Source organism: Chiloscyllium plagiosum, unplaced genomic scaffold (assembly GCF_037043375.1).
Source record: "Chiloscyllium plagiosum isolate Xiang-an unplaced genomic scaffold, Cpla_swu_hap1 HiC_scaffold_8, whole genome shotgun sequence".
Classification (NCBI taxonomy): Eukaryota; Metazoa; Chordata; class Chondrichthyes; order Orectolobiformes; family Hemiscylliidae; genus Chiloscyllium; species Chiloscyllium plagiosum.
Window position 1 is genome coordinate 60,271,181 of NW_028270146.1, and position 18,651 is coordinate 60,289,831.

General features: G+C 38.9%; 1 protein-coding gene across 10 annotated transcripts in view; it reads left to right on the top strand.

The window, feature by feature from the left end:
• Positions 1-18,651, top strand: part of kiaa0586 (KIAA0586 ortholog) — a 530,738-nt gene that overhangs the window by 324,757 nt on the left and 187,330 nt on the right. For all 10 annotated transcript variants that reach the window (XR_006312780.2, XM_043697765.2, XM_087989896.1 and 7 more), the window contains 2 exons: positions 2,825-3,009; positions 5,841-5,957. Coding sequence is in view for 9 of the 10 variants with exons in the window: in XM_043697765.2 (XP_043553700.2) it covers positions 2,825-3,009; positions 5,841-5,957 (302 nt within the window). In the remaining variant the exon portion in view is untranslated. The remainder of the gene's footprint in view (positions 1-2,824; positions 3,010-5,840; positions 5,958-18,651) is intronic.

Sequence of the window (18,651 nt, forward strand, 5' to 3'; positions counted from 1 at the left end):
GACACTCCGGGCAATCAGAGTTTATTTGCCAATCAATCAGCAATATCCTCTCATATCACATAAGTGTTGTTTTATATTTACATGGGTGTTTCCTGCAAATTGAGTACAAGACAAAGCTTTGACAAAATGTGTCTCTTTTTAACCAAACTCAAGTTCTGCATTGGCAAATGCACTACTTTTTGATTCTATTAATTTCTACTGAATTTGTACCTTTATTGGGATGAAATGCAATATGCACTATTGAGTCATTGCTGAGGAAATGGGAATCCTTGCTGACTTTTCCTTATCTCTCTTGTGCAGTGAAGACCATAAGACATAGGAGAAGAATTGGGTCATTCAGCCCTTTGAGTCTGCTCCAAAATGAAGTGAGATCATGGCTGATCTGATAATCCTCAACTCCACTTTCCTGTCTTATCCTCATAACCCCTGATTTGTGCAATAATTAAAAATTGCTGTCAGTTTTGAATACCTAAAGACCCAGCCTTGACAGCCTTCTGTGATAAAGAATTCCATGACTGACTACTCTCATCTCTGTGTGGAATGGGCAACCACTTTCTCTGAAATTGTGCCCTCTGATCCTGGACTCTCCCACAATGCAAAATAATCTCTCCACAACTATCCAGTCAAATCCTCTAACAAACTTGTACCTTCCACGCATGTCATTAACTGTATCCGTTGGTTCCGATGCGGTCTCCTCTACACTGGGGAGACAGCACGCCTACTCACAGAGCGTTTCAGAGAACATCTCCAGGACACCCACACCAACAATCCCTACCGCCCCATGGCTGAACACTTCAACTCCCCATCCTAATCTGCTAAGAACATGCAGGTCCTGATCCTCCTCCATAACCACCCGACGCCTGGAGGAAGAACACCTCATCGGCCACCTCTGGACCCTCCAACCCCATAGCATCAAAGTGGATTTCACCAGTTTCCTCATTTCTCCTCCCCCCACCTTATCCCAGTTCCAACCTTCCAACTTGGCATCGCCCTCATGTCCTATCCTATTTGTCCATCTTCCTTTCCACCTGTATGCTCCACCCTCCTCTCCAACATATCACCATTACCTCCACCTTCATCTACCTATTGCACTCTCAGCTACCTCCCCCCACCCCCCCAGCTCCACCTCTCCCTCCCATTTATCTCACCATCCCCTTAGCTCCCAGCTTCATTCCTGATGAAGGGCTTTTGCCCAAAACATCAATTCTCCTGTTCCTTGGATGCTGCCTGACCTGCTGTGCTTTTCCAACACCACACTCTCAGCTCTAATCTCCAGCATCTGCAGTCCTCACTTTTGCCGTGTATGCTTCAATAAATCAACTCTCAATTTTCTAAACTCCAATGAGTACAAGCCTAAACCAGCACACTCTCCTCCATACTTGATATCAGCCTAGTGAACCTTCTCAGGACTGCTGCCAGTGCCATGTAAATTTCCTTCGTTAAGGGGTTCAAAACAGTTCACAGTACTCAAGTGGATCAGACTAGTGTCTTGTATAGTCTTAGCAAGTCCTCTTTATGTTAAGCTCCATTCCCTTTGAAAAAGAGGCCAGCAGTTTATTTGCCTTCCCTTCCACTCGCTGCATCTGAATGCTTTTCTTTGTGATTCATGCATTGGGGCCCCAAAATCCCTTTGAGCTCACCTTTCTTCTTTTAAATAATATTCAGAGGTTCTATCTTTTGTGCCAAAATACATAACCTCATATTATGCTGCATTATATTCCATCTATCAAGCTTTTACCCTTTCACTTAACCTGTGTTTCTCCTTCAGCAGAGTCACTGTGTCATCCTCAGTACTTGCCTTCCTAACTGTTTTGTGCAATCAACAAATGTGACAACAGTGCATTCACCTCATTTATCTAAGTCTTTAATATGTTACAAATAATTGTGACTCCAGCACTGATCTTTGTAGCACTCCACTTCTAATAGTTTGCTATGCTGAAAATGTCCCCTTTGTCTCAAATCTCTACTATTGATTAGTCAATTTTCTATTTATGCAAATATACTACCTCCATGGATAGTATGGGCTTTTATCTTATTAACTTGCTTAGTGTGTGATACCATATTGAATGTCTTTTGGAGATTCAAATATATTACATTTTCTGGCTCCCCTTTATCTATCCAACTTTTTAATCCTCAAAGAATTCTAATTAATTTGGCAGGCATGATTTCACCTTCATGAAGCCATGCTGACTGCTTGATTTTATTTGTATTTCCAAGTCCTCCACTCTTACTTCCTTTATGATAGACTATAGCATTTTTCCTATGACTGCTGAATCTAATAGTGTACTCAGTGTAACATAGCCACAATTGACTGTTTTAGCACAAACATGGATCATTCTTTCTGTGCAAAGTGGTTTATGTTTTCTACTCTAAGTTTGCACTCGGAAGCACCTACCAGATTCCCAGAGTATGTCACATTAACTATTAGTTTATACTCAAAGTCTTCCAATTTTAAAATGTGTGTTTTTTTAATGCAGAAGACTCTATATTACCACTGAGTAAAACATTAAAGCCATTATTCTGGATCTAGGAACAGTGGCCTTTTTATTAGTGTAAACCTCTTTTTATTAGTCTAAAAGGAAACACACCAGTAAGTATGTATGTTCAGTGCTAATCTGATTCTGGTGTGTACTGAAGCAAAGAAATATGAGTCCCTCTCCAAGACATTTCTCATATTTTTGGTGTTCTAACTGGATGTAAACTTGGAATAAGTACCAAACTCTGTTACCTGTGAGCTTAATAACCAGTTTAGAATGATATCAAAACTAATCAGTATAAGTATTTCTTGTCATCTTCATCAATCACTTTTCCTCTCCATTTCTAGGTGAACCACGGATTGATAATGGTGTTCCACAAGCTGCAGATTTGATTATTAGCGGTGCACCCTCCGTCATACCGATTTCAGCTTCCTCAACTCTTCCAAAATTAGAGCTTCAGACGAAAAAGTCCAACATAGCTGTTGTACACATGAAATCTGAAAAGAGGGACCCAATTAAGTTAACTGTCCAGGTATGGCACCATTGAAGGTAACTAGTGACTGGCACTGTATCGGAGATCTAGCAGTATAACTTTCAGGAATCTGTGCTGAAATTAATTTCAGTGAGAACCTAGGGGATTGAGGGAGACCGAGTGCAACGTTTGAGAGAGTAGCTGCAGGGAGTAGCAGATCAAAAGCGCTGTGATCGGAAGGAGGTCCAGAACTGTTTAAAGTACCCATTTTTATCTGATCAATTTCTTTAACATAACATTTCTACCTTACAATTTAGTCCTCCCAGAGATAATCCACGGTGCTTTTTCTTTTACATTTTTATGGCATTATTAAATTTAGCAGTACTTTGTAACTTGTACCTTCCGATCCCTCTTACTTCTCTCAATTTTGCAACAGTTTGACCTTGAATTTCATTGGGCTAGCCCTCCACCACTGCCTCCCCCCCCCCCCCCCCCCGCCCTACCCCCCCCACCCCAACACACCCACCCAACCAGAGTTGCAAATGGCATTTAGAATTCAATTCTGGGATTCCCAACCCCATTCCCGAGGGGCTTTGATTTTCATGAATGCCTTTTTAAGAGTTATTTTGACTCATGAGTTCATATTCTGAACTCCTGACTTTACCAGCTCATTTGCAGAGGTGGAAAATTCTAGTCATCAGCGTTAGGCCAGCTTTTCAAAGAATCATGATTTACAGCAGCTCAAAGGTGTCATAACCCATAATCTGCATGAGGAAACTTCTTGAGAGGTAATTTCAGACGACTCTCTTCATTTCCCTGATACCAGCCTACCTTCTGCTCCACTCTAGAGTTTTGGGTGGTGAGGTGACTAAAGTCCAGTACAGGATTGGGGGCAGGCAGATGGTGTTTCAGCAGGTAGGATGCTCATACCTTCCTAAATTTCTTCCATTGTTTATGCATTACTTCTACTTGGGCCTATTGGAGATGCATGAGATTGTTTTTACCTTTACAAATGCTTCTTCTCCATCTTGGGTGGTCTTGGGAAAGAGATTCCCATAAACTGGTGGGGATATTGGAATTTATCAGGAGCCTTTGAGGATGTTCTTGAGGCATTTTCTCTTCTCTTGTAACCACTTAACTTATGCTCCACAATCCAATCTCTATGACATCCCCAATTAAGATATGCTCCCACCCAATGTCCCTGCCAAACTCTGACACTTCAATGCTCCTTCACCCACTGCAAACCGTACAAAACAATAAACTCTGTAGCAACAATATGATGTGCAAAATATCCTATATGTAAATTAGTAGCTACTCTACTAATGCCCACTGCAAACATCCATTCACAGTTCAATATATGCCTTGGGATTCCTATATTTGGCATGTTACAAGATCACCCTTATAAATAGAACCCTAGCCATCTGCTTATCATGTAAGCTTGATGTTGAACTGGGGCATATCTAAACTATTCTTCATAATAATGGCTGCCCTGGTCAAACCGTCAGCTGCTATATATCATTGCCGATATGTGAAGTGCCCTACTGCCATCATGTTTGGCCTTGAAAGGTATCTGTTCCACCTTAGATTACTTTGGAAGGCGAAGGTAAGTGAAAACTTTGAGCAACAGGTCAGGCCAACCATTTTTCCATTTTTTAGCAAACACTGACTGTTATTCTTTACTAATAGGATGCAGTCATCTAGTGTATAAGGCATTTTCCCTTCAAATGAACAAAACTCCAATGGGTTTCAGTGCCAGGATGATACCAGGTAGGGTATTCAAACAGACTTCTTTACCTACCTTGGGTGGCATGGTGGCCCAGTGGTTAATACTGTTGTCTTAAAATACCAGATGACCAGGTTTGATTCCAGCCTTGGGGTTTGCACATTCTTCCTGTGACTGCTTGGATTTTCTCCCACAATCCAGAGATGTGCAGGTTAGGTGGATTGGCGACACTAAATTGCCCCATATTGTTCAGGATGCAGACTAGGTGCATTAGCCATGGTAAATCTGTGGTTACAGGAATAGATTGGGTGCTGGTTCTGGCTGGGATGATCTTCGGAGGGTTGCTGCAGACTCACTGGGCAGAATGGCCTCTTTCTGTACTGTAGAGATTCTATGGTTTTAAGTACTGAGTTTGAAGATGTAGAACATACCACATCAGGGAATAGTTGAGACTGATTAGAGACATTTAAACCGTTACAGGAGAAGGCAATAGAATATTATGCTGTTAAAACCAGATACGGCAAGACAGGAGAGGCTCATATAGAGCTTAACTGGAATAGACTGGTCAGACTGAACAGCCATTTTTTTGTGCTGAATATGCTATGTAATTTTATATAAAATTGAAGGTTTCCACCATAAACCATGAAAACTGCAAAAGGGAGGTTTCCTGGTCTGGTCCACAGATGATTCCAGTCACTCATTATGTGGTTGGCTCTCAGTGCCCTTAGGCAACTAGGGATGAGCCATAAATACTGCTTTGTCAGTGTTGTCCACATCCTAAACACAAATAAAAGAAAAACAGTTCTATTGTTTAAATCTGCAATAACCAGTTAAGAGGTTTTGAACTAGTTTTGATTCAATCATAATTGAGGTCTTGACCAACTGGTAAATAAATGCATTCTAATAGACTGAATGTCATAGGTACGAACCACAAATTAACTTTGTTAAGAAATAAAATGATCAGAAATTTCATGAAAAACACCATTTAGTCATGGTGGCTGATTTAACTGAAAAAAAATATTTTCAGTATAACAACTTTCAATAGTTCTCATAATTTGGAACACACATCTTCAAGGAAAATCCAATTTCTGAAAATAAAAAAAATCACAGACTGTGATTTATTGAAAATTTTTAGATTCATTGTGAAAATTAATTTGTTCATCTTCAGGTACTGCCAAACGTGGATATCGATAGCCTTCCCAGTATCAGTCCTGAACTGAGCCAGAGATCACCAAGCCCTGAGCAGCAGCAGGTTATGCCCTATCCTGTACAAACTCCAATCCAGGTATCTTTGTTTTCATTATGTTTAAATATTTCTGTTTGAAGCAATAACCCAGGTCAGCTTATGGATCCAGTAGGTTTATTTATCTCTTGCCTTTTGTGCATATATCATTAGAATCCAAATTTGGATGACATTTCACTTAAGGTATGAGCAGTCACTGATAATAACATTTTGAAGTTGCCTCTTGACAAGCATACTTCAACAAAGCAGGAAAGGATGGTCACACGCTATTAGTACTGGATGTATGTGGCAAAAGTGTAGTTTGAAGTTTATAGTAACATTTTAGACAACAATATTTCTTTGGTCAGCTGGCCAAATGCATGAAACTCATCATCATGCTTAAATTAATGATATCCAAGCTGCTGAATTTCTGGTTGCCCAATGTAGACTGCAGAAGCATTTCCCTGAGACACCACTTATTAATGTCTTGAGAAGCTTAGGTGCAGTTTGGGAAATGTCGGTTAGGATTATAATATTAGGAATCCTGTCTCCTTGAGTATGTTTTGGAAAAATGCTGAAATTTAACCAGTTAAAACTTTACAATCTTAAAAGCACAAATTTGTCCAAGTTACAAATTAAAATATTGCATTGAAGAGTTATCTAAAATCAAGGGCGGCAAATCTGCCAGTGATAGATCCACTCCTTGTCACCCACTATTGGGTCAGGTTGGATGGTCAAACATTGGAAAGGGCATGCTCCAGAATCCTGCAAGTCTACTTTCCATTGGTTTTGAGTAAATTGTAAACTTGATTGTATAGTTGCTCTTGGTCATCAGAGAAATTAAAACCACATGTTCAACCAGGAACTGTTCACAAGTATCAAGATAAACACCAAACCATTCAAACCATTAAAGTAGTTTAAGATGTTATCACTGTCCTAATGAACACCTTACCCCTTTGAATGGCAGTACCAGGGTTGGTGGAGTTCTTTTTGTCACATGCATCGAAGAACAGTGAAAAACTTTATTTATGAGCAGTACAGGCAGATTATAGTAAGCAGGGATGTACAAATCAAAGGGTGTAAAACAAAACTTAGAGGCATACAGGTTATGTTGTACAGGGCATGCACTAGGCGAGATCAACATTAGCAAGAATGAGAAATATGAAGGTTCAGCAGCAGTGTGCTTGTATGGTTTTATATCCAGCTATTATTTGTCATGGGCACCTTCTTTGCTTTCTGTATCACAGATAATTGTAGGGTGGAAAAAAACAAACACAGGTCAGTAATGTTAATGTGCCAACCAGCTTTCAGTTCCAGATGTTCAAGCTCAATGCCACAGACCATATTTAAAGGTCACCATATGCCCTCAGGTAAAAGAAATAGGTAAAGTAGTGCTCCTACCATGAAGCTAATTCTTCCTCCAGGTTTCTCAATGAGTGCTTAGGGGAGGCCAGACCCCTCCTTCTCTACAGTTCTTGTCCAATTTGCCACAAATCATTTACATTATGCCCTACAATGCACCAAGAAAGTGCTTCTGATTAGTTATTCTGAACCATGAAGTATAACTGTTTTAAGTTAAGCTTATAAAGCACAAATGCAACTTCATTGGGTTTAGCAGTTCTGAAGAAAGCTTTCATCCCCTCTTAGTAGGAAATTATATCAAAGCCAAAGCTGACATCTAACAAATGTATCAATATGTATCAAAAGTTGAAACGGTATCTCTTAGATGACACTTAGATGATAAAGCTGATATATTTTTCATTCTTGTGTCAAACTCAGCTTTCTGAGGTAGCTAAAGAACCAGAGGCAAGCTGAAAACATTTATTTTCAAATAATTGTCTGATCGGTTATATACTATACATAAGAATGGTAGATACCAATTCAGTAATGAATATCTAGTTCCTTGTTCACGTGCTTTAGCATGTAATTTCAGTTTAGGAATTCAAGTTTAACCATAGAAATTGGAAAATGCAATTGAAGCATCTTGAAGCCGAGTGTACTTAAAAAATTTGGCTTTTCTGCTTTAAGAGAAAACCATTCTTGTTTAATCGAATCAGAATAGAAGTAATTGTTTTGGGAGTTAGAGCTAAATAATGCTAAAAGCATTAAGTGAACTCAGGTATAAAGCCCATCTGCTTTATCAGACTGAAAAAGAAATTGTAAATGAGAGATATGAAACCTTATTGGTCAGGATTGCCCAGAGCATGTTACATTTTTACAGATGGGTGGAACTTGAGAAGTTTGTTTTCTGGTTTTCAAATTACTTGTGTGATTGCTGGGAGAAGTTAGTTCCTGAGTGAAGCTGAGAATACTAAAGAAAAGTGGTGGCTACAGGCAGCACAGGTTAGCAGAGTCCAAGCAATTCAGGCAAGAGAAGTGCCTGAAAGTTATTGACAATTCAGTGCAGCTGAGAGTGGGTTGAAGAAAGGCCACAAATAGTGTTTGCTTGGTGTAGCTGAGTAATATTGGAGCATGAAGAAATTGGCAGCTCAGTGAAGCTAACTCTCTCTAAAACAACTGCAATTGTGCCCTTGAGTAGATGCTGGAGTGCAGTCTCAGAAATCTAGTAGAATGTAGTCTAAGGGGATGTGATTAAACTACCAGAGTGTGAACAGTCAGTGAAAGTGGATCTTGAGGGTGTTTCAAGGCTGGATCTATCAGGAAAGAATTGGAAAACTTGAAAAAGAATACAGAGTTTTAAAGAGGCTTGGTGACCCAGAGTGTCACTAATATCTGATTGGATCTATTTTGACTGCATCAGCCAGCTGTGGGATGTACAATCACAATTAATCTGTTAACACATATTTATCTCATGTCAATCCTCCAAGTTAAAAAAAATGAGTTATAACAAATGTTGTAGATTGTTTATTTTTACTTGTGTTGTACGATAAACTATAGTTTGTTTGTTCAAGGCTGTGGAATTTTCTGGTTCTATTATCTTAATTAAAAACCTGGGATTTCCAACTGTCTACTTGAAACAAAAAGAATCTGCTAAAAGAATGGTACCAGAATTGTGACATTTTTTATTTGGAATCATAACGTACAGAATGAAATTGCATAAATACTTGAAAGAGAAAAACATGGCAATGGAGAAAGTGCAGAGCAATGGTGTTAATTTATTCATTCTACTGCAGAGTTACCTCAGGCACAATGGGCCAAATATCCTCCTCCTGAGTTGTGTTTTGGTTTACTCTTTTATAAGATGTGGACATTCCTTGTGGCATAGATACATCCAGAACTGTTAAGAGAGTTCCAGAATGTTGACCCTTCATTGAAGGAACAGCAATATCATATCATTGAGGTGATACACATTATGATATACAGTAATGTACATTGTGTATTGATGGGGAAGGCAGTCAACGTGGAAAGTAGCGAATAGAGTGCTAGTCAGGTAGACTTCTTTGTCCTGAATACTATCAAGCTTCTTGAGTGTTGCCGTTGCACTTATTCAGGCAAGTGGAGAGGATTTCACTTTATTCCTGATGTATGCCTTGCAGTTGGTAGATGGGCTTTGAGGAGTCAGTAACTGAGTTATTCCCTGTAGAATTCCCAGCATCTGACCCACTCTTGCAGAAGCTTAGGTGTAGATTGGGAAGTGTCGGTTAGGATTATAGTATTAGAAATCCTGTCTCCTTGAGTATATTTTGGAAAAATGCTGAAATTTAACCAGTTAAAACTTTGCATAAGACCAGTTTCTGGTCAATGGTCAACGACAGGATATTGATAGTGAGGCATTCAGCAATGTAATACCTTTGAATATCAAGGGTGATGGTTAGGTTCTCTCTTGTTGGAGATGTCATTGCCTATCACTTGTGTGATGCAAATGTAACTTGCCAGTTACGAGCCCAAGTCAGAATGTTGTCCCAAGTTTTGCTGTTCTCTTTCCAACTTGTTTCAAAATTTAAACTTAAATGTGGCCTCAGCAGTCTGGCTGCTGTTGTATAAGGGAGTTCCTCCACATGTCAGTCTGTGCCTGCAACTGAAGCTAGGTGGCCAAAGAGGGTCTGGAAGCCTGTATGGAGGGCCACTAATCCCCCCAGACTACAGTTCAAAGCTACAGCCTCTCTAGGAACTCCTAATTAGGTCTCAATGAACCCAATTAATTGATTTGATTATCCACCGCTTGCAAGGTGACCCCTGCCACTCTGCTTCAATCGTACCTCAAAGAAAATGGCCCTGTTTTGGGATGTTGACAGTGGACCAGCAAACCATCTGTCAGTGTGAAATTCAGCATCCAACGACTTCATGTTTGCCCATGGGGGCTTGAAATTCCCCCTGATTATACATTTAATCACCATGGCTTTTTTATCTGATTTTTGCCTTTCATGTTTGCTATTATTTTACTGAGTTCTGGCTTCATTGAAAGTATTTCTTCAATCCATAAATTTTGATAAAGGGGACAGAGAAACAGAATGCTTCAGGCAAATACTTCAAGATTTTTTTTAGTGTTACATTGATTCAAAGCCTTTTGAAAACATGTCTAAATGTAGTTGTGTCTGGAGGGGAATAAACTTAATAAAGCTTACTGCTTTTTTTATACAGCTTGCTTGCGATCTTTAATGATGTGTGAATGTGTGGTATTCTGTGCCTTTTTTTCTTCTAATGGAAGAATTTTGCTTTTGAAAGCTTTGTTGTTTCTGATCATTTTTAACTGGTGAAACATAGTTTGGGCTGTAGTAAGTAATTCTTATTTTTGTATTTTTTCTCTCTCTGACTCATATTTTTAAACAGAAGTAGTACAAATGAATAGTGTGCAGGTATTTAAAGTTAGTTTATCATTGCAATTTCAATGCATCAGAGACTTTCTGAATGCGAGAAATGTGAACCACTGTTCTTGAATCAAATGGGTGACACAGTTCTCCATTGAAATTTGAGGAGAAAAGACACATGTGACAAGCATAATAAAAAGCAAAGACTCTTGGTATTTCATGTTAAAAATATCTTTTTTTTCATTTGTCCATGTGGTTGGCACATTGTAGGCCAACATTTATTCTCCATATCTAATTACACTGGAGGAGATGGTGGTGAGCTATCTTTGCGAAGACAATTTGAATAAAAAGTAAAATAAAAAATATGCAGATATTAGAAATTTGAAACAGAAATAGAAAATGCTGATAACACTCAGCAAGTTAATCAACTTCTTTGGAAATAATAGGCAAGGCAAGTGAGAAAACCTCTTTTAGACCCATGGGGAATCACTAATTATTTTCCCTATGGAGCTAGTTGAACATGAGTTCTCTTGGTAACTGGGAATGGCCTGCTCACCTGCACCACCTGAGTCCTTTATAAACCAGACCCAGGAATGACCTGCAGAACTGCTCTGGGCTTGAACTAACTATGTACACCATGAGTTAGATGGCTATATTTTGGTGTTCAACAAAAAATTGTGTTCCTTTCCAGTCAGGCTTCTTGAGTTACTACAGTAACATTTCAGCTAAACCATTCAACACAATGCAAAGACATTAAAGAAAAAGCAAACAAAGAAAGTCATCAACAAATATACATATGCTTGGACATCTCAAAAATGGTGAAATTAAAAACAGAATACAGTTAAGTGGTGAAGTTATGTAGACATGTGACTTAGGTTTATTGAGAAATTTGTCATTGAATTCTCTAAGTTTGTCTGTTGTGTTAAGCTGTACCTACCTGAACCATGAAACTTTTTGTTTTCTGTTTAATCACGCTTTACAGGCCTTGTACTTGTGTGATGTTTTTTTCCCTCCCCTGCGCCTTTGTTATGTTCTTTTTAAATGGTTGTATTTATTTACATTTATTCCAACTTTGATGATGGGTCTACAAGTGAAATGCTATGTATTATCTGTTCTCTACACAGAAGCTGAGTATTTCAACGCCTATTTGCTTTTATTTTGAACCAATTTGAAATTAGTTAGGGAGCAATGTCCAAATTATTTATTCCTAGTTGGATCAGTTAACCATTTGGGTGTGATTACAGCCAAAGTGTATAAATTGACTAGAATCAGTTGCTCTTATCATATCTGCTGGTCAGGATAGTGGTGAGGAAATTACTTTAAACTTCATCAAAAGATTACTATCCTGGCATGAGTATTTTCTATAACTATACTAGAATGGAAACCTCTGCAAAGTGTCATCAGGTAATGCAGGGAGTTAGTTCTTTATAATGTTCAAGTGCTTTATGACTGTGGGCACTAGTTTTACTCAGTGGTGAGATACGTGCTGTGGGAATCCAAAATACCTTAAGATGCAGGAACAGAAGTCGGCCATTTGGCCCATTGAGTCCTCTCTGCCATTCAATGAGATCGTGGCTGCTCTGATATTCCTCAACTCCACTTTCCTGCCTTATTCCCATAACCCTTGATCCCCTTATGATTAAAAATGTCTATCTCAGCCTTGCATTTACTTAATGACCAAATCTCCACAGCCGTCTTCAGTAAACAATTCCACAGATTCACTACCCTCTGTGAGAAGAAATTCCTCTTCACCTTGTCTTAAATAGATGACTCCTTATTCTAAGCTTTTAACCTTGGGCTAGACTCTCTCTCACAAAGGGAAGCAACCTCTCTACATCAAGCCTCCTAAAAATCTTACATGTTTCAAAGGTTGCCTCTCACTCTCCTAAACTGCACTGAGTACAAACTGAACCAAATCAACCTCATGAGGAAATCCCTCCATGCTTGGTATCGACCTAGTGAACTTTCTTAGGACTACCTCCAAAGCCAGTATATCTTTCCTTAGTTAAGTGGTCCAAATCTATTCAGTGTTCCAGGTGTAGACTAAGTAGTAACTTGCATAGTTTTAGTGAAACCTCCCTTTTTTTTACTCCATTCCCATTACAATGAAGGCCAATATTCCATTTGTGTTCCCTATCACCTGCTGAACTTGAATACTAGCTTTATGATTTATGCATGAGGACCCCCAAATCCCTCTGTGCTGTAGCTTTCTATAGTCTTTCTCCATTTAAATAATATTTAACTCCTCTTTCCTTCCTGCCGAAGTGTATACCCTTGCATTTTCCCACATTGCTTCTCATTCCCAAGTTTTTGCTCACTCACTTCACCTATCTCTGTAAGTTGTTTGTGCCATGCTCACCACTTGCCTTTCTACCTATCTTGTGTCATTTTCCAACTTCGTTTCCATCTTCATTTCCATCTAAGTTATTCATATATATTGTAAACAATCATCACTGTAGCACTGATTCTTGTGGAAGCCTGCTAGTTACAGGTCGAAAAGTGGGGCACTGGAAAAGCATAGCAGGTCAGGCAGCATCCAAGGAACAGGATACTTGATGTTTCAGGGATAAGCCCTTCATTAGGAATGTTGGAGGTAAGAGGGCTGAGAGATAAATAGGAAGGTAGGGGTGGGGCTGGGTGGGTAAGTAGCTGGGAAGGCGATCGGTGGATGCAGGTGGGAGGTGTGATTGTGATAGGTCGTTGGGGAGGGTGGAGCTGATAGGTGGGAAGGAAGATGACAGGTCAAGAGGGCTGTGCTGAGCTGAAGGGTTGAATCTGGGATGAGGTGGGGGGAGGGAGATTTAGAAACTAGTGAAGTTGACGTTGATGCCATGTGTTTGAAGGGTTACCATTCTAAGAATGCCCCTCTTATTGCAACTCTCATCTATTAGTCAAACCCACCCTCTAATCCATGGACTCTGATTAAGTATCCTTACATGCAGTACCTCACTGATTGTGTTTTGGAAATTCAAATATATTATGTCTATTGATATCCCTTTATCTATGCTGCTTGTTACCTCCTCAATGAATTCTAATAAATTTCTCAGGCAGATCAGATGGGCCAATGAGCTGATAAGTGGCAGATGGAGTTTAATTCAGATAACTGCGAGGTGCTGCATTTTGGGAAAGTAAATCTTTGCAGGACTTATACACTTAATGGTAAGGTCCTAGGGAGTGTTGCTGAACAAAGAGACCTTGGAGTGCAGGTTCATAGCTCCTTGAAAGTGAAGTCGCAGTTAGATAGAATAATGAAGAAGGCGTTTGGTATGCTTTCCTTTATTTGTCAGAGTATTGAGTACAGGAGTCGGGAGGCCATGTTGTACAGGACATTGGTTAGACCACTGTTGGAAAATTGCGCGCAGTTCTGGTCTCCTTCCTATCGAAAAGATGTTGTGAAACTTGAAACATTTTACAGGGATTTGTCAGGGTTGAAGGGTTTGAGCTATAGGGAGAGGCTGAACATGCTGGGATTGGTTTCCCTGTAGTGTCGGAGGCTGAGGGATGACCTTATAGAGGTTTATAAAATTATGAGTGGCATGGATAGGATAAACAGATAAGGTCTTTTCCCTGTGGTGGGAGAGTCCAGAACTAGAGGACATAGGCTTAGGGTGAGAGGGGAAAGATATAAAAGAGACCTAAGGGGGAACCTTTTCACGTAGAGGGTGGTACTTGTATAGAATGAGCTGCCAGAGGATGTGGTGGAGGCTGGTACAATTGCAACATTTAAGAGGCATTTGGATGGGTATATGAATAGGAAGGGTTTGGAGGGATATGGGCCGGGTTCTGTCAGGTGGGACTAGTTTGGGTTGGGATATCTGGTCAGCACGGATGGGTTGGATCGAAGGGTCTGTTTCTGTGCTGTACATCTCTATGACTCTGTGATCTCTCCTTTATGAAGCCATACTGACTTTGCTTGTTTAACCATGTGACTTCATGTTCTGCCTGCCTAAAATGTGTTCTTGTCAGATCTCAATCCTCACCTTTTTTAACTGGTACTTTGATTATTGTAAATGTACCATTTCTTGCTTTTGCCTCACTAAAAAAAAATCATTCACTTCGCTTCTAATTTCCAACATTCCCTTGTGCTTTATATGTTGTGGTTTTGGGTCATGCCTTCAATTTCTTGACTTCTTTGCCCCCGTTGCTGGAGGTAAACAATCATACAATATCCATTTTAAGACCACTAAATTCCATAAATATCTTGACTGTACTACTTTTCACTCCACTTGCAAATTGTACTTTTTCCATATATTTGTTCTGGCGATTACTTCTTTCACACTAGTGCTTCTGATATGCCATCATCTTTCCTCAACCAAGGATTCCATTGCCATTCTAATCCTTTACCCACTGTGCACAATGGCTGACATGACCTTTGAATGTGTTTTTCCATTTCTCAATGCTGTTCTGACCCATTCCATTCTGTCCTAGATAGGGATCTTACTTTCTTCATTCTTCACTCTCTTCCACTTTCATTTTCAACAAAACACCCTCTGCCATATCCATGATGATGCCACCATGAAAATGCCGGTCCCTTCTCTTTTCTGCATTTCAAATGGACAATTCCCTTTGCAATTATCTTCTCTTCCCATGCTATCTTCCCACCTAAAAGTGCTGGCAATGCAATATCTGCCCTTTTATCTCCTCCTTGCCTGAACCAGTAGTTTACCTGTGCCTCTTTTAATACAATATAGCATGTTCATTGTTTAAAATACAATGATCTTTACTCTGGGGCAACAAACACAGATTAGGCCAAGGAAAGGCATGGAGTTTAATACAGATAAGTATGAGGTCTTGCATTTTGTGAAGTCATTTTAAGGTAGGAGTTTCATGGTGAATGGTGGGGCTTTAAGGAGTGCAGTGGAACAGAGAGATCTTGGAGTTCAGGCACATGGTTCTCTGAAATTGGAGTCACAGGTAGACGGAGCAGTGAAGAAGGTCTCTGGCACACTGACCTTCAAGAATCAGGGCATTGAGGTATAGAAGATGGGAAGTTATGTTGCAGTTGTACAGGACGTTGATGAGGCCACACTTGGAGTATTGTGCTCAGTTTTGTTTACCTTGCTATCGGAAAGATGTTAATAAACTGGAAAGAGTGCAGAAGAAATTTACAAGTCTGAGTTTGAACAAGCTAGGACTTTTTTTCTTCAGAGTGTAGGAGACTGAGGGGGACCCTATAGAAGTGTAAAGAGACTTTAAAGGCATGGATAGGGTGAATGCACTCAATCTTTTTTCCAGGGTTGGGGAAATCAAGGACTAGAGGGCATCAGTTTAAGGTTAGAGGAGAAAGAATAAAAAGGAACCTGAGGGACAACATATTTACACAGAGGGTAGTACGCATATGGAATAAGCTGCAAACGGTAGTGATTGAGGTGGATACATTAATGACATTGAAAAGACATTTGGACAAATACATAGATAGGAAAGGTCTTGAAGTTTATGGGCCAAGTGCAGGGAAATGGGGTTAGTGTTGATGGAAGTTTGGTTGGCATGGACCAATTGGGGCTGTCTCTGTGCTGTTTGTCCACGTTTGTTACACTGAGTTTCCAATTGCTCCTGCTTTAATTCTCTGACCCACATCCAATCTGACCTCTCTGTCCTCAGTCTCTGACACCGTTTCAGTATAGTTGTTAGTAGAAATTTGAGAAACAACATCTCATCTTTCACTTCATGACTGAACACAACACTGAGTTCAACAATTTCATATCATAATCTTTGCTCTTGTTCCTGCTGATTCTGCTATTCCCATTTACATCTCCTCGTCTTTTTGCTTCTTTTTCATTGCTTCTTCCATCTTGATTCATTTTGTCATCTAACATCTCCTGCCTTTCACCCCTATTAGAGATTGTCCTTCTCTTTTCCCACTTTCTTTGCTCTGTACTTGCCGAAAACATGTGACCCCTTTAACTACTTCTGTTTTTGATGAAAAGTCAACCTGAAATATTAACTCTGTTTCTGACTCCATACATTCCTAACCTCCTGATTATTTCCAGCATTTTCAGCTTATTTCAGAATTCCAGCATCTACAGTCATTTGCTTTGACGTGAGTGACATCCCAGTGATCTATAACAGCTAAAGAATACAGATTAATGTTTACAAAATGTGTAAACATTTTACTGCAGCACTGGAATTTTATTAATTATTTTAAAAGCAAAATATTATCAAGTTTTCATGAGAAGCAAGATTCACAGACTGAGTTCACTGTATGTTAATTCTTCTACACTTAATAGAAGTGTTTGTTAATGGTTGTGTTTCTTTTCCATTATTTCTTTTTTTTCATCTTTTGTATGTTCTGACTTGTACAAAGATGCAAAGTCACCTAAAGTACTTCATGTAAGTGCTCATTCTTCACATGTGAACGTAAACTATGAGCCTATCAAAGTCTTTTGCCCACCTGTCATCCTTACATATATTTTCCCAGCAGAAGTCATAATGATCTGAATCGGACATGTTTTTCTACCTGAAGTAACCAGGAAACCCAATGCATTAAATTATATTGCACAGAAAGACGATGCTTGGCCCATAATGCCTGCGACATAAATTGTAGCATCCGTATTTCTAATCCTCAAAATCTTAGCTAAAAGAACAAGGGACCACAAGGTCCATTAGATTCTATGTTATCTTAGAGGAAAACATATTTATTTTCCCTCGACTGAGTTCACTGAGCAACCCATGAGGAATGCAGGAGTGCATCTTAGAGTACTGAATAAAGATATGCTTAATCATGAGCTGGAGGATGAGAAAGATTAGCCATACGAAATCAGAGGCACAACACACAAATGAAATTTTCTTTATATTTCAATCACATACGATGAACCATTGGGGATCATTCCCGTATCTCATGACATCTTGTGTTGTACGAGTCCCATTGGAATGCTGGTTTAGCATTTCCATTTCCTCTCAATACTTGGCAGCCAGTAAACGGAATGTCATGGAACATGTGAAATGAAAATATATTTGAAAGCTGCTGTTTCTCTTTTTTTGTTGTGATTATGAATTAACTCTTGTGAAGATTATGCAACACACTTATCAAGTGAGTGATCAGATGAAATTTGTGGTAATGTAAATAATCCAAAAATGTAACTTAGATTTTGTAATGAATGCAATAACACAATTTGAGAGTTGTCACTTAGTTAAAATTGTTTTCTTCTAAATTCAGACAGCCAATCACTTAATACTTATTTTCCTTAATATCCTTAACATATTGTTTATGAATGCAAAGAAAGGCTGCTCTTAGCCTCAACATGTGTTTCTGAAACTAGAGGGATTTCATCATAATCCTCAAAAAATTAACTCTCATTGTTTGTGGTAAAGCTAGTTATTTATTTGATAGAGATTCATTAAACTAATGAGAAAAAAAAAACAGAGCAGTTTGTACATTCTTAAAATTTAGGAGAAAATTTGTGAGACATATTTAGAAAGGAGTAACCCTATTATGTTTGAATTCTTGGTGGCTACTTTTGTTGTTTTATTTCATTTTAGTTTTTTTTATAAAATACTGTTGAAACAGATGTTTGGCTGTATACCATATTGCAACAGTCATTACCTCTTGGTGTATATAACCCTTTGATTCAATATACTCTAAACTGACTGCACATTCCCTGTGCTGCCCAAATGCAAATGCACTCAAACATTTTGTTGCCCTAGAATTAATGAAAGAATGCTTGCTTTATTTCTCAAATTGTTTATCATGATATAAGTAATAAAATATGCACAGTTAGTGAAATACTTGACTACAGAATTAAAAGAGCATATGTTTGATTAATATATCCAAAGCTGTTCAAAAGCCTTAATAACTTAAAGAAAATCCATATATGTTCTGTATATTCTTGTGCAATAAAACATGCCTTGTTAAATGGAAGTATTTGGATCTATAATCAAAATCACCTATCACGAGAACACCACAGTTAGTTAGCTGTCTAGTTCCATAATTTTGATCAAATTTGAATAATAATATGTTGGTGAAATTTGACCACCTGTATGTCAGTTTGTAGTGGTGATTAAGCATGGGAAGAAATGAGCATTGCCAACCTCTTAACTTTTAACCACAT